Raw genomic sequence first — 16,610 nt, forward strand, 5'->3', positions numbered from 1 at the left:
CGCCCTCTGCTGGTTGTGTTTGAGCCCATCGAGAGAGAGAGAGAGAGAGAGAGAGAGAGAGAGAGAGAGAGAGAGAGAGAGAGAGAGAGAGAGAGAGCTGACACCTCCATAGATGAAGAAAAACGACTGTGAGAAGTGTTTTACCTTTTCAGCAGGTATTTTATTTGTTGGTTTGTAAACACAACAACCTCCGTAATATAACTATTAACAATGTTATATTAAAGTCTAAGTTATAATGACGATTTATTTTCTTTTATAATCTTACATATCTGACCTGGTGGAAACTATAACCTGTTTAATCTGGTTGAGGCTCCTGGGGCCCCATTAACGCCCTGTTTCTGCCCCTCTCTCTCCGCACTTTGTGCAGTATTACTGGGTACTAACGTTAGGTGGCACTAGATTTGCTGTGAGGTACTTTGATTAAACATAAATTAATTTAGGAATATGGAATATTAAATTCAGGAATATTGAATATTAAAACCCTATTAACTTTGATTAAACATATATTCATTTAGTAATATGGAATATTAAAACCCTATCAATGGCGGTCTTAAAACTAGATTTTGACACTCATAGGTGGTTATTAGGACACCATTGTGCTTTAATAATCCATGTTTCCAAAGTTACAGATAGTTAAATTACCACTAATTAATTGCCACAATGTGAAGCTGTTGGGGCAGTTACCCAGTTAGGATAGTTGATAATCTCTCACTTTTGTCAGTTGTTGCAGAGATGGAAGAAGTATCCAGATCTGCTACCTACATAAGTAAAAGTGGCAATATCACAATGTCAACATACTCCATATAACCTACTAAAGTCTTAGTGTCATCAGTAAAAATGTACAAAGTATCAAAAGTAGGCTACTCATGTTGTTATTTTGTGGCAGCAATAAGTAATTTATTTAAGTAGCCTACTGTACTCAGGTATACGTTTGAGGTACTTGTACTAATACTTCTACTCTGCTATATTTCTGCAGGACAAATATTGTACTGTTTACTCCACTACAGTTATCTGACAGCTAGTTATTTTAAATATTCAGATTTTATAAACAAAATAGTTGTCAAAGTAGTAGTCAGGAGTAGCTACATCATCACATGTTAATGCATGCATAATAGTATAATATTATAATAAATGATAATACAACACTGACTTGTACTTTTTGAATCTATTTTAAGTACTTTAGTATTGAGTGAAAGATCTTCCACCACCATCCTATTATTGGATCATTGTGATGCATCAACGTGTGATTTAAGCTTTAATTTTAATTGGTGCTAGTTATGGTGGAAACACAGGCAAATACTGTTAAGTAGCTTGAAAAAAGCTCAAAAATGTGTTTTATTTTTAGAAGCACATCCTCTCATTTGGATTAAAATATTCTAATCTTCAATCTGACAATTACCAAGTAACTATCATAGATGTCAGATGAAGATAATGGAGTACGAAGTACAATAGTGTGTTTTTGTGATTAAGACTCAGTTCCACATGAACTGATATACAGCACTGAATATTTGTCACATCCATTTTATTATTAGACCTAACTGATTATTTGTCATGAATTGGAAATATTTTAGTATAGATAACTCCAAACTTCAGTAAATGTACTCACCCTCACTATACCACCTCTCAAAATAAGAGTTTACATCCATGTTTTTGTTCATATATGTTATAGTTTCAGCGTAAAAGTTATATCTGCCAACCTCAGCACTGAGCAGTAATTGCAGGCTACAGCATTGCTGTTCATATGAAATAAGAATTGTTTGGTTGCACATCTTTGCAGCATCTTTCCCCCCCATCGGAAAAAAGGCACACGGTTTTGAATGTTTGAATTAAACATATCTATTTGTTGGCAACATTATCTTATACAGTACACGTTCCTCATTGTCATTCATCCTGCTTGAACTCTGTCGGTGCCAAGAACCGTGTGTGCCTCTGCACTTAGAGGTTACGCAAATCATACGTAGTTCAGGACGAACCATTCAAAACCTCAGATTTTCATAAAGCGTGTCCACGGATTGTCTGTCAAAACACGAGGCGTTGGTGCAAAGGCGACATCCTAGCCCGAGGCACAGCGTGACAGTGTGGGTTTCAAACAAGAACACAATGGTCCCAGTTAAGCCCTACTATTTAAAAAGGATGGACTTAAATAAAACGGTGGTATCAGTGAGAATATTGTGATAGGTTCATGGTGAATTCTACTTCCTGTGGGGGTATTACAGCGAGAACACACCGATTTCCTGCTGGAGCCAAAATAGGCAACAGCAAAAGGGAGACGGGGGGCATGTTTTTCATTTCATCCAGTAAGTTTTCACCTGACCTGTCATCACTTCAATTCAATAACACGGCTCAAAGAAAGCAGGTAGTGAGCGCTCACAGCCTGTGTAGGCGCGTGCGGAGCTGTCCTTTCAGCACCTCGAGCTTCAGCACCGCAGCGACTGACAGCAGCCTCGAGCCCGTCTAAAAATACAAACCTAAAAAATCTCTTTCTGCCAGTTCTTTTCATTTGGATTCAAGAGGGGTTCATAATTTATGGTGGGACGCGACCTTACATCGCATTTTCTCAACAGTCCACTGGGTTTGCGAGTGAAGAAATGAGCGCGCGCATTTGCATGTGTGTGTGTGTGTGTGTGTGTGAGTGTGAGTAATGAATATGTGTGTGTAGGCCTACGTTGTGTGCGCGCCTGTGAGTGTGTGTGTGTGTGTGTGTGAGAGAGAGAGAGAGAGAGAGAGAGAGAGAGAGAAGACGATGATGAGCATGATGATGATGCTGTGGGAGGCTGTCAAGGTGTCCTCGAATACAGACGTCGTTCAGTGACGTGAGAGGGGGGAGAGAGAGCGAGGAAGAGTGCGCGTGTACGTCAGGAGGCGGGGCCAGCGGGAATAAACGGAGGGATGGAGAATTCCGCGAGTCACCATCACGGATCCCCGCTGTCAGTCCTCACCGTTTGGTCCAATAGTGTCGCTGAACGCGGCAGGCTCGCCCCACCAACCCTTCTTCTCAGCCCCGCCCCCCTCCTTGAGCTGTCCTCTCTGTGCACGCGCGTGGTCCCCCACCCCCCCACCACCTCCACCACCACTAGGTCGAGTCGAGGAGGAGGAGGAGGAAGAGGAGGAGGAGGAGGAGGGATGAGGCGCGCGGCGGAGGGGAAATGGCTGCCGAAAACAAGCCGGAAGGTAAGAGAGAAATAACGGTTTTTATTCGTGGTGGCAGAGTCCTGCTCTTCGGGGTTCAGACGAGGCAATGAAGGGACGGAGGCATAGAGGGGGAGAGAGATAACGGCAGGGCTTTCCCTTTCTTCCAGCCCGTCCCGAAAACACGGACGCTGGTGCTGAACCAGCGACTGTGTGGAGCACGGTTAACCGACAGCAAATAAATAACGGAAGGAGAGTTGTCCTGTCGGTTGGCTCTGAGTGAGTCGGGATAGGGTAGTTTTTCACCGTCCGAGGCTTGCCAGCGTTTCCCCCGAGTAGCTGGTTTATGAGTGCTTTTGAAGCGTTTAGCATAAAAGGGATGGGGACGAGAGAGGATGAGAGTGGTTCACGCTGAAGGAATTCAGATGCTCTCCGTGTGTGTGCGTGCGGGCGCGCGCGCGTGTGTTTATCTGTCTATATTTCTCTTTAAGCACAAGATAGACCATTGAATCGTGTATTTCCTTTCCTGACTGGCACGCAACCTCCCACACTGTGTGCTCTGCATTTATTTAGTCACAGTCCAATATTGGCGTGTGTGTGTGTGTGTGTGTGTGTTAGTGTGTGTGTGTGTGTGCCTGTGCGTGTTTATGTTTGTGTTAATTTGGTGTTGATGTGTGCTTATGGTTGCTAAGGCAGTGAAGGTGAGAATCGGGCTGCATTCGGCTAGGGGGGGTTGAATGTGTGTGCGCGCGCGCGTACGCGCGCGTGTGTGTGTGTCAGTTTTAGGTCATATCATGTATGAATCTAGTTTATATTTTTACTCCCTCAACTAAACTCTTGGGGTCATTATTGTCACACATACTTATTCATTCATATATGAATTATTTAGGGGATGATCAAAATCACCATGGCAATATTATCTCAACTCACGGGTTATAGAAATCTTTATTCTTTACTCAGTGTGTTTGATATTTGTTTATAAACATCTCCTGGTTGTTAGTCTGCTTTTAGTATCTCTTTTCTCTCCTGTTCAAAGTACTGATGTCACACATCCCTGTTAAGCCAGTGAACACAACCGCTGTATGTGTTGTTATGGATGACATGCAGTTCGTCAGCAACTTAAGAGCTTAAATGACTTACAACACTGAAATTATGCCGCAGACATCAGTTTTATTATTCTTAATGGATTCTTCTGATTCCTCCTCAGCAAAGTGAAACTGAACAAGGGACAGGAGGAGTCTTTAACCCCGTCTCCACTAGGGAGTGGTGCTGAGCAAGACTCAAAACGCGTAATTTTGGGGAAAACCTAAACCACACAAATAGTGTCATACATCTCTGAAGCACATTTTCAGGCATACAGCACTGAAAGTCAGACACACGTACACAAGCGTGCAGCCAAGCATGCGGAGTGTAGCCAGAGGCAAAGGGGAGACCGTGGGTTGAGAGTCCTGTTGCGTGAAAAGACCTGAAGAACTGTAGATGAGACAGATGGCCCATGGGCCGATCAGCAGGCATGTACCACATACATATAAAACCCATCCCTCTGCCCTTACTGAGCTGTACCTACTACTACACGCACGCAAGCAGACTCACGCAGTCACAGTACGAGAGTTTTTTGCCCATTGCCCTCTCAGTGTTATGTGTAGAGACGACATAATAATTTACAAGCCTTGGCTGTGCTGAATGAACGCCAAATGGAACGTAGTGGCAACGGAGGCAGGAGACAGCTATCTACTCTTTCCATTCCCTGGCAGATGTGCGTGGCACTGATGAGCAGAGTACACTAGTGGGCATGAGAACAACATCCACCATATAGCATGGAAGACCATCTCCCTCTGCGCTGGTTGGTCTACTTTGTATCATAGCAACAGTGGTCAGGGAAACAGAGAAATGATGAGAGAGAAGAGAAACTAAAGCTGGGTACAAGTTAGTCACACACATGGAGGCAGTGTATCTACTGTGGCCAATCGATCAGGGGACACAATGGATGCAAGTTAGTGGATCAGAAAATGGATCAGCCCACATGCATATCACTTGGAGTTTTGTTTCTGGGCTTTAGAGGAGGAAGAATGAGGTGAGGTGTGTGACTGCCAAGGAAACCAAAGTCTGGAGCATCTCCTAAATATGTCTCTGTCTCTGTCTCTTTCTCGCTCTGTCCCTCCCTTTGTAGGACTGAAGAAGATAAGAAATCCAGAGCGAATGGTCCGGATTGCTGTTGGTTACACAGGACACACCCCTCCCAAGAGTGACGACACTGACGCCAACAGTAAGAGACACACAAACACTCTTCACACTGTTTGTGCATGTGCACGCACATTTGTCTGTAGCACAGGGTGACTCTGGGAGCAAGTATAAAAGCCTTCTGGCAGAATGATGTGATGCGGGAACTGAGGTCTCCTTCTCATCTGCTCTGTAACAGATCACACTTACACATACATACACACAAAACAAACACACACTCTATCTCTGTGTCTCTCTGCTGAGACGTCATTCCAATTCAGCTCTGTTACACATCATGGTTATTCATGCATGCCAGTACAGTATTAGTGGGAACACGCACACACACACACACACACACACCACACACACACACACACACACACGCACTTCTGCACATAGCCAGAGAGAAGGCAGAGCTTACTTTGGCTATCAGTAGTTTATTGTCATACCTAATCTGTACACATGGCATTATGTATCTATAATCCTCAATGGGGCTGGTTAAACTAGAAGTGAGATGGAGTGTGTAATCTGGGGTCGCCGCATGGTCGTGTACATGAGCAAGTCTGTCCTGTGTGCGTGTGTGATCGCTGCGGTGTGTTAGGGGGACTATAAAGGCAATGATTGCTTTGATTGGTTATTGATTTTAGAGGACATGACGCAGATGCATGTCTCTGCCTCTGTGTATGTGTGTGTGTATGTTAGGGGGACAAATTGGAGGAAAATAAACAGATGTGAGGAGGAGCAGACAGACATGCTGCTTAGTGAGGTGCTGGTGGTGGGGGTTTTGGGTATAGCGGGGGAAGGTATGTCAAAGCACCCCTCCAACACACACACACACACACACACACACACACACACACACACACACACACACACACACCGCCTTTTTCATTTAAAAAGGAGCAGATGGCCTCATACCTGCACCAGACCCTCTTATTTTGTCAAGAGTGATGAGAGAAAATGATGCCGTCACAAAATAGCAAATAAAGAATTAAGATAAAATCTTAAAAACAATAGAATAGAAAAGAATAGAATAGAACAGAGAGTTCTGTTTGGGATGGCTGTTTAATATGAGCTGAGACTTCCCGAGCCTATCCCTGTCTCCTATCTGTTCTCACGTCCCAGCTGGAGGATTACTGGAGGAAAAGTTTATCAGCAGAATGATAAAATTAGCATGCACGCCCATCTCTCTATACCCCCCCTCCCCCTGCTCTCCCTCTTTCTCTCGTCTCTCCCTCCCTCTTCCTGCACTCTCGCTCATCCCCCCTTTCTTCTCCCTGCCCTGGCTCTCCCTCCTGCCCTCCCTCCCTCCCATCCCTCTATCTAGCTGCTGTGCAATGAGCCTTTCTTTCTGTCACATTAATTTCATCCCGAAAAGGGGGAAAATGTGAAAATTTCCCCAGACGCCTCCTAATATCAGTAGGGGGAGAGTTAAGAGTTGCATTTGGAGCATTTTTCTCTCTCTTTACTGAGGAGAGTTTTATAATTAACTGACAGCCATCTCACAAGGGCATTGGCTTGTTTCTGTGTTAAATATGGAGATGACAGTTTTATGAGGTAAAATATTCATCAGTCGCAGGCTGATCTTCTGTGTGATTCCCGTCTAAATTATGGCATTTGATAGGCTACCAAAGCAATGTTTCACTTTGGTTGAACATTTTCACTTTTTAGCACGTATACCTCTGTATGACTTAATGAGCCAGTAGTTCCACATTAGCATTCAGACTTTGTCTTCTTCTGGACTCTTTTTTTTTTTTACTAGTTTAGCAAATGAGTGAGTGATCTATGAATTTGTGGCTTACTGCTGAGGGACTCGCATGAAGCAATGCAGGTATTAAAACTGTTTTATTATTTCAAATACAAATATGAATGTGAACAGCACGGAATTTCCATATTTAGATGTGTTTTCCCCGTGTCCCATGATGGTTCATTTTCCTGGGTAGCCGGAAACAAAAGAGAAGTTTTTGCCCCATGTCACACCACAGTACAGCTCCACTGAGAGCCATTTGGAACAGATGGAAAAGACAATTGCGACAGTACCCAGGCTGAATTTTTTAAAGCAGGGACACATTCTCTGGTTCGGGATTGTTAGAAATACAAGATACAACCCTTTGGGGTGTAAAAGCTCATCAGCATTCAAGAAATCTGCAAAGTTGGTCTTCCATTCCTCGTCAGTGGGGAGAGTAAATGTGAGAACGGGTTAAGATGATGGTCGTGTCCATGAAGGTGTGCTTTGAAAGGGATTTTGGTACCAAGGTCACTCGTAAAAAAACGCCACTCTGGGACAAATACTGTGATGTGTGTTCTTTGATCGGCAGGCACTGTGTGTATGTGTGTGTCTGTTTGCGTGTATGAGCGTGTGTGTGTGTGTGTGTGTGTGTGTGTGTGTGTGTTGTGTATGAGCGTGTGTGTGTGTGTGTGTGTGTGTGTGTGTGTGCGTCCGTGGGTGTTTGTGTGTGTGCCTGCGCATGTGCAACGGGCTTGTTTGATGTGGTGGTTCTGGTACATTTCAAAGGCGAGGCTCTGATGAGAATTCTTCAGAACAGCAGGGGGAGGGGAGGGGGTTATAGCCAGGAGGGGTGGGGTTTAAACGCTGATTGGCATTCATAGCAGAGAGGCTGGAGTGCTGCTAAAAAAGAAATTAGGCTTTAACTAAGCTGCACCATTCAGCTGTTTAACTAAGCTGCTGCACCGTTCAGCTGTTTGAAATTTTGTCTTCTCAGGCCTTCTATTAATAAATGCATAATTGATTAGGGGGAGCATACGTGCCTGAACACACTTCCTACTGATATAAACACACACATGCTCAGACACTTACATACTCACATGAGCACACCCACATAGACCCCATTCATGTCCTGTACTTTTCTCTCTTTGTGTCTTCGTGTTACCTTGTTCCATCTCTTGTCCTTGCAAATGTCTTACTTTCTAAATCTTCTCTCGCTTGCTCTCTCTCTCTCTCTCTCTCTCTCTCTCTCCCTAAGTTTCTTTTCTTTTTTTTTTTCATTAACTGTCTCTCTCTGGCTCATTGTCTCCCTGCATCTCTCTGTCTCCCGCTCTGACCCTCCCACCCCACCTATCTCTCTTTTTTTCTCACTCTGTCATCTGCCCTCAGGTAGAGTATAATTCCTATCTTCCCAGGGGAGTCATGAATGGACGCCCTCTACTCAAATGCTTATCAATAACCTTTGAGTGCTTGCTCTCTTTGACTTCTGAGCGGCACACCCGTTGGGCGCGCACTCACAAACAGGCACACATACATACACCAGGGGCTCTGTCTTTGTGTGGACGCTACACACTGTTGAAGTGGTATTTTCCTGAGGCGCAGTGGGATTTTTTCCTCACCTGCACCTGTTCGGTATTTTGGTGATTCTCCACGCACGGCAGTGGGAGGTGAGGAGCAGTAGGGGCAGTTTCACTGGTAATCCAGCTGCACCATATACTTTTGGTGGTGGAACACTTTTATAGCTCTCTCACAAACTACACAAACCCCTATTATTCATGTTTTTCTTGTCCATTTTGGTAAACATTCTTGAACCAGTAGTCACATCATATTACAATGAGTAAGGATAACGCTGGCTATATTTTTGTAACTGTCAACAGATACGTGTTAGTCTGTCTCTCAATACTTAAATACGTCCTTGTCTTAAAGACTTATTTAAGCACAGGTCACAAATATAGTAACATAAAAAAAATGCTTAACTGTTTCCCAAAACAGCAAGGCAAATGTTACCTAAGCAAAGGTAAATGTTGCTTTTATTGGGGGACTATTTTCAGCCACGGATTTGGTGCTCTAGTGAGTATTTACGACAGCAGGACGGTGTATGTGGGATTGACTCAAAATAAACTGTCACCCATGTTCATTGTAGTGAAAGAACATGTCACCCAGTGCAACAGTGTGGCTCACTGATGTGAGAAATGAATAGTTTTTTAACAATAGATTTCTGGGGGGCCCGGATAGCTCACCTGGTAAAGAAAAAATAGAATATCGCCAGACTTTATCCTTTGATTTTATATGCCAAGGAGCTAAAGGTTTATAACTGTTTTTTTTTTAAATCTCACCTGTGGTTAACGTGTGGATCATTGTCATTCTAAATAAAATAGTGCATCACAAGGCACACAGAACATGGAGCTCCCAGGACTTTCAGTATGTCCAGAAACATGATTTAAACTTCGAATGTCACCTGCCCGTAGCAACAAATGGGCTGCTGTGTATTTGCACTTGAGACTCTCCAGCTCCCGTACAGGAATATTAGTTTCCTCTCAGGAGGAGCTAGTCTGGAGTCTCTACCCCATTACCAAACAGTCTGTATATGCTGTGGGGAGAGCATTGCTTTTAAAGGGGATAATAGATGCCCAAATGCACTGATAATGTATGATAATGGATTCTTCCTAATCCAAATCTGTTTCCGGGTGGGCCCCAGGTGTGCTGTGCACCTCCACCTGCTGTCCACAAATAAGTGCACTGCCACTCCCTCTGCGCACTGCACACTTAACTACTGTTTGTATCCTGTACGTTGAATGACAAAATCATCAACCATACTTTGTCTGCATCATTGTGAATCACCCATAAGTGAATAAGATAAATAAGATCCATTTACATAAAGATGACGTGGAAATGTTAAACATAGTCGGTGTTAAACATATTTTAAACACATTTCTCTTGTTGTATTGATTTGAAATAATGTACTTACTGGGCCAAAGAAAGTAAAAGCTTGACAACTCAAAAATGATCTGCTGTATTTATGAAAAATCTGAAATACCATTTTATTATCACAGATGAAGTAATGGCTTTTCTTTTAACAAAATTAATTAAAGCTTATGTACTTCATAGGCCTGAAAAAATCTTTTTGCAAATTCACTTGTTAAGGTCACATCAAGCCATTACAAATGCTCTGCAATAAAAGTTTGCAACGATTTTATTCATCCAGATACCAGAGATGCTGCGTTTTGGTATTCTCCTCTCACAATGTGTCTGTGTCTGATGAGAAATTTCTCTCCTCTTCCTACTCATCTCTCATTTATCTTCCTTTATCTTCTACCCTCTCTTCCCCCACCTCCCCTTCCGCTCCAGATGAGCCAGGCCAGTTGAAGATCTACCTTCCTAAGAAGCTGCTAGAGTGTCTACCCAAATGTTCCTCTCTGCCCAAGGAGCGCCATCGCTGGAACACCAACGAGGTGAGAATGAGACACACTCAAGAGGGAAATATCCGTGACAGTGAGACAAACTCAGTGTTTTTTGCTGGTGACTCATATCTGGCTAATGTCACATTGAGGGATGAAGAGGAGGTAAACAAACACAATGCCAGCTTTTCATTATGGGACCCTAAAACTGTGACACCAAGAAATAAAAAAAAATAATAAAAAAACAGCAACCTGAGCTCACAGCTAAAAATCCCACAGACTGTACATTCCTTTTGGGGTGTTGCTGTCTATTTCGCTTTGTAATCCAAACAACTCTGGGTTAAGGCGTAAGAGTCAGGGGCTCCTGGGTCTAAAACTATATAGGGCTTAGAGGCTATGAAACAAGAAATGAGGCTACAGATTGAATGTTTCCACTGCTGATTGTACTCGGTTAAAAAACCCTATGGTCAGTCAGACAAAGATTGTTATCTGAACCTAACATTGTTGCTATGCAACCGTAGAAAGCTGTTAAATGTGTGGCACATTTCTGCTCATAGGTGCTTTTTCATGTTTTGTGTGAAAATGATGCTCTAGTTACGTTGAGTAATGTTGTCCTCCAAAACAAAAAAAATAAAACAAAAAATGAAAAGCTGTCTGTGAGGTATAAACAACAAAAACAGTGATCATGCACCCAGAGGATTTGATCATAAAAGCGAGTTAGGTTAAAGTAATGTATGGGCTTTTTGCACTTCACTTTACTCAATGTTAACCACATTTTATTTATCTTCTAGCATGCTTCGACTGTTGAAGGTTTCACACAAACTCATGGCTACCACTCATTTATATAGTGCTGAGTTTGCCCTCCTCTGGGCCAGAATTATTAGCATCATATTTGCAGCATGAACAATAGATAACTTAAATTGTGTTGCTGGCTGAGAGGTTCAGTGTAAAATGAGGCCAAATTAGGTTGGGACAACTCTTTACTCAGGGCCAAAGATAACCCTGAGCTAAACATGTGAGGTGTGAAAAGCTTTTCAGAGTCGCATGTTGTTCCAGACTTAAGCTGTTAGCTTAGGGATGTGTTTGATGGGTGGAAATGGATGCAGGCATTTATCGTCAATAGCTCCTTGTTTATGCATTGCACAGCTCTCCACTGGTGGTTTGCTCCATCCATTGTGATGTGGTTGGCCTCTGCTGAGACATTTTCTCCATGTGCAGGCTGTGCACTCCATTATGGATGTGTGTTTGTGTGTTTGTGTTATTGATTACCAAGTCCAGCATTATTATGCAATGCAAAGCTGATTTGGCCTGTGGTTTTTCTCTCAGGAAAGTCATTACATTTTTCATGCAATCCATCTCAATGAAGGTCATACTGGGAGTTAAGCACAGTGCCTACTGAACAGTGTGCTCATATGAATAGGCAGTGTGTGCGTGTGTGTGTGTGTGTCTGCGTGTGTGTACAATTCAGAACAACGTGACCGCTTCTGGTTAGGGACTTCCACACCTTAGCCTAACCAAGAGCAATTGTGCACAAGGTGCAGGGACTAGACCAAAGCACCTTGTTGCTGCCCCCTCTCCTCTCCTGCCCTGTCTCCCTCATTCTCTCCATCAGTCTCTCTTCCAACTTACCATCTAGTCCTCTGTATCTTTTTCATTTCCCCCCAACCCCCTGTCTTCCTCTCTCCATGGCTCTCTCGCTCTCTCTGATGAGGAGGTACAGGCTCAGTTCAGGGGGAGGTTGGGTGTCCCTCAGCGGATTCCTTCAAAGCTCCTCTTCCACCCAGGCATAAAGTTTCCTGCATACTTAAACACTCCATTGTGTCTGCTGCTCTTCTTGCTTGCCGCTTTCATTGGGGGAGCCGTGTGTATGCTTGCTGTGCGTCTAGTGCATATATGTATTTCAGTCTGTGTATGTGTTTTCTGCCTGTGTGTGTGAGTGTGTCTGTGCACAGCTCCAGATTATTGCAGTCGATTATTTTGCTGCAACAAAAGAATTGATTTTTTTCTGTGTTTGTTGATTTTTTTTATCTGTCTGTATTGCAGACATTGCAAGAAGTATAGTAGTTTTCTTCAGTAGCATATTGAAAATTGAAATCATCATTGGTCATCGAACACACACGTAGGGTTTATACATCCACTATAGATTGTAACATCATTTTATACATGGGATTTTCAGACCAATCAGCTGTCAAATTTGAAGCTTTCGATTTATTTATTCAGTCACACCCCCTCCGCGTGTGCTCAAATAGAATACATAGACAATATGTTTGTATACATTCGTGTGTCTGTTTTCGGGTATGCATGTATGTGTGTGTGTATTTTGTGGGTTTCCATCGAATTTTCCATTTGCATACGCTTATGCTTAAGCAAAATTAAATCAATGAATGGTTTTGTGTTTCCTCATCCTCGTGGTTTGGGTGTTGGATTTCTGCATGCTGGTTATACATGTCTGCATGTAGAATTAGGATTATCCTTAGTATGTGTGGGTGTGTGTGTGTGTGTGTGTGTAAGTTTGTAAGTGTGATAGATAAAGACATTACCATTCTGTGTTTGGATGAGGACTCCTCTGATTAAGTCAGACCTAATCTTTACAAGTCTTCATCTGATATGTCCTTATTCTCACCTTTTTCTTGGCATGCATATGTCTGCGCAAGTGTGTGTATGGGTATCTTTGTGTGTGTATGTGTGTGCGTGCGTTTGTTTTCTTTCACGTATGTGCACTTGCATATGATCCTCTGATCTCTGTTTTGTCACGCATGGTTCCCCCCGACACCTTGGCCTCCCACGAGCACTGAGCTGTGACCCCATACATTTTTACCCCATCCGCTCCTCCTCCTCCTCTCTGTCCTTTCCTCTCCTCCTTCCCTCTCTTTCTCCCCCTCTCTCTCTCTTTTGTGTATCTACTGATGTGTGAAATTATTCTGGGATGGAGGGATGGATTCCTCCCTGAAGGGCTGAGCGGAGGCGTGAGCCTTTTGTTCAATAATAGATTGGGGGTGTATGTGTATCTGTCCATGGTAATAGACTATAGACTAGTTTTAGATAACAAACCACACTCAGGTGGACAGACTGATGGTAGAGCCTGTTTTATCCACCCATCGGGAATTACTTGTTGTTTGGTTTCAGCAAATTCTATAAAGCACTGAAATAAGGAAGCTATCAAACTTTTTCCATGTAGACAAAGACAAACTTTGGAGTCTGGTCCTGGGACGCCAGCTCATGAAAATATATGATTACTCTTGTGGGGACCCTTGACATCCTGACTCATATTTTAAGCCAGACAGAGTTGAATACTGAGTAAAATTCCCTGTCCAAAGCTTAAATTAAAACAATGAAACATGCACATGCAATATGAATCTGCACGTCATTGCATGAGCTAATGTGCATTTTAAAGGCTTCTACTTCAGAGCAACCCCCCACCATGATTTAAATGATGCAACTGTCAGGTTGGTGCAGACTTCAGTACATCACACAGACGACAGCCGTCTGTGCCACAATGCTTCTGCATGTGAGTCTGCTCCACATGTCGCTCCACTGTACGGGCGCAAAAAGCGAAGTGTTAAAGGATGGCATTATTTTGGCATTAATGCTAGGAAATGATATGATATAAAACATGCAGTGTTTTATCGTAGAACTCTGTTCTTGTCATGCAGTGATATATTGGTATCTGTATGGTTTGAAGGCAGCTAGTTGACAGTTCACGCACGCTCATGTCTGGCTGTGCTGCTGCATGACACTAACATGATTGCTTGAATGAGAAGCAGATCAAAAAGCAGCATATACATTTTAGACCACTACCCATCTGCCTCCTCTGTGTGCGCGTGTTCGTGCATCAAGGGTAGGTGTTGCCATGGTAACAGATTGGGTGTGTGTGCGTGTTCCTGCTAATGGTATGATCGATGCGTGTGTGACACAAACGCCGTTTGTGATTGTTCAGTACATCAAAGGTGATAAGAGAGACGTGACAGAGTCAGTACCTCTGCTTGCGATGCCAAACATGTTCGACAGACAAAAAAAAAACAACAATCAGTGAAGGACAAAAGCTTTGGATCTCAGGTAAAAATGTCAGGAACCCACTCAGACTCACCTGTGCGTGCTGTGGCTCCCATTTCTAGCCCAAACAAAGCTCTGTGTGCATGTGTCTCTGTCTGTGAGTGTGTCTGAGTGCGTGTGGATGTTTAATTTATTATTCATGCCATTATTGTTGTTTGTGAGCCATTAAATAGATACATTGAATTAAATATGCATGCATTGTATTCCTACGTTTCTTCGTAGAGATACTTCCCATTTTTTTCCCTGTAGGCAGGACAAGTGTCTGGAAAAGAAGTTACACGGGAGGGATAACGTTAAATGACGCTACCAGACTACATGAAAAAATACTATGGATGCATTATAAAAAGCCTGAACGATAGAGTTAACAGGCAGCCAGTTGCAGGCCTTTATGTTCCATTTATACTGTGGTGAAGGGTGCCCTTGATTTATGAATTTGATGTGTGAATTGCTAATGTCCAGCTCACACTGGCACACGGCCAGGAGAGGCTGACACTCTGTATTTGGTGTGCTGTGTCAGAACAAAGACAAAAGTAAAAAGCCTATGGAAACTTACTGAAAGTTTAATTTTTAAAATGAAATGGGTGTGCCATTTGTTAGATAACATGTTCATGAGAGACTTGGTGTATCCGTGATTCATGTGTGTGTGTGTGTGTGTGTGTGTGTGTGTGTGTGTGTCCCAGAGCCTGCCTATGGCTGTAACCTCTCCAGTTGACATTGAGCTCTGTGCTGTTGCCGTTTACCAGAGTAAAGCATGGTTTAATGAGGGGGCATAGAAGCCAACGCACACACACACACACTCACACGTGCACATACATGCTTGCACACATGTATAGACACACACAGACATACACACACACAATACCAGAGGGGTGTTTCACAGCTCCTTATATTTGATTCCTATTCTTTTATCTTTAATCATTCCTCTGTCTTTTGGGTTGAGAGATATTTTATGTTTGGAGAGCGCCAAGTTATAATCACTAATTAGTCCTCCAGGCTCTCTCTCCCTCCCTCTTTCTTTTTCTCCTCCTCTTTGTCTATCTCTCCATCTCTCTCTGAGCCAAGCCTAGCCCAATTAACACCCAACGTCATTTTGTGACAGTTGTGACTTCCATTTCCGCTCAAATTCCAGACATCCATACAGTCCTGCTGACCAAAGTGGCAACCAAATGTGCAGCAATGCAAAGAATTAATTAGATTCATTCTATTCATGAATGTAATTTCCTTGTTGATGCATGTAATTATCCAGCGAGCTTTTCATTTGCAAATGAGACTGTACATGGTAAATTGGACATGTTCGTGGATGCCTCATAGATTGTTGGGATCAGTATTTCAGTGGGTTTCAGTCATGCAGATATTTCACAACCCAAGTTCACAAGGAGCTGAGATTAACCAGGTCTTACAAGTCTAGTCAGGGAAAGCCAGGTGTCTGAGGTAGGAGGTTAGTGTTGACTTCTCTCTCTTCCTCTCTTCCTCTCCTCTCTCCTCTCTGCCCTCCTGCCCCCTCTCCTCTTCTCTCCTCTCTGCTTTCCTGCCCTCTCTCCTCTCCTCTCCGCTCAGCTCTCCCGCCCCATTTCCTATCCTCTCCTCTATGATCTCTCCTCTCTCCTCTCCTCCCACCCAACTGGAAGCCCCACATTTTCCTCCTGTTCTATTTTCTCCATGTCGCACAGACCCACTATTTATCTTGCCCACTATAATTTGACACAAAATATTGTTAACTGGAGACACAGAAATATATTAAACAGTGGGAATGTGTGATTGTGGGTGTGGGGGTGTTGTGTATGTGCCTTAGCTTGTTTATGCGTGCCTGCATGTTTGTGTGTGTCTGAGTGTGTCGTGTTTTAACTTCCTGTTAGATTCTAAACCCGACCAAAAATAACTGAATGACCAGCAGTGTCTGCTGCAATAAGAAGCCAGTACAATACTTTTTGTATCCTTAAATGTCCCCACATAGAACCTCTGTAATATCTGAGTCCTGTACAAATTAGATTTAATTCACTGGAGACAGATAAAGCATTAAAATGTGTATTTTTGTGCATGTGCACGCACACCCAGATGGTCCTTGTACTCCTATTTTGAGTGCT

At 43.2% G+C, this 16,610-nt stretch overlaps 1 protein-coding gene across 5 annotated transcripts in view; it reads left to right on the forward strand.

Annotated features, from left to right (window-relative positions):
* Positions 1 to 2,906: 2,906 nt before the first annotated feature.
* Positions 2,907 to 16,610, forward strand: part of LOC127371281 (calmodulin-binding transcription activator 1-like) — a 51,614-nt gene continuing 37,910 nt past the window's right edge. For 2 of the 5 annotated variants that reach the window (XM_051413995.1, XM_051413996.1), the window contains exons 1-3: positions 2,908 to 3,171; positions 5,300 to 5,395; positions 10,424 to 10,527. In XM_051413995.1, the coding sequence (XP_051269955.1) occupies positions 3,147 to 3,171; positions 5,300 to 5,395; positions 10,424 to 10,527 (225 nt within the window). In that variant the 5' untranslated portion in view covers positions 2,908 to 3,146. Of the gene's footprint in view, positions 3,172 to 5,299; positions 5,396 to 10,423; positions 10,528 to 16,610 lie in introns of all 5 variants that reach the window. The other 3 variants (XM_051413997.1, XM_051413998.1, XM_051413999.1) reach the window with 2 other exon arrangements.

The sequence above is a fragment of the Dicentrarchus labrax genome, unplaced genomic scaffold (genome assembly GCF_905237075.1).
Source record: "Dicentrarchus labrax unplaced genomic scaffold, dlabrax2021, whole genome shotgun sequence".
In the NCBI taxonomy this organism is placed as follows: Eukaryota; Metazoa; Chordata; class Actinopteri; family Moronidae; genus Dicentrarchus; species Dicentrarchus labrax.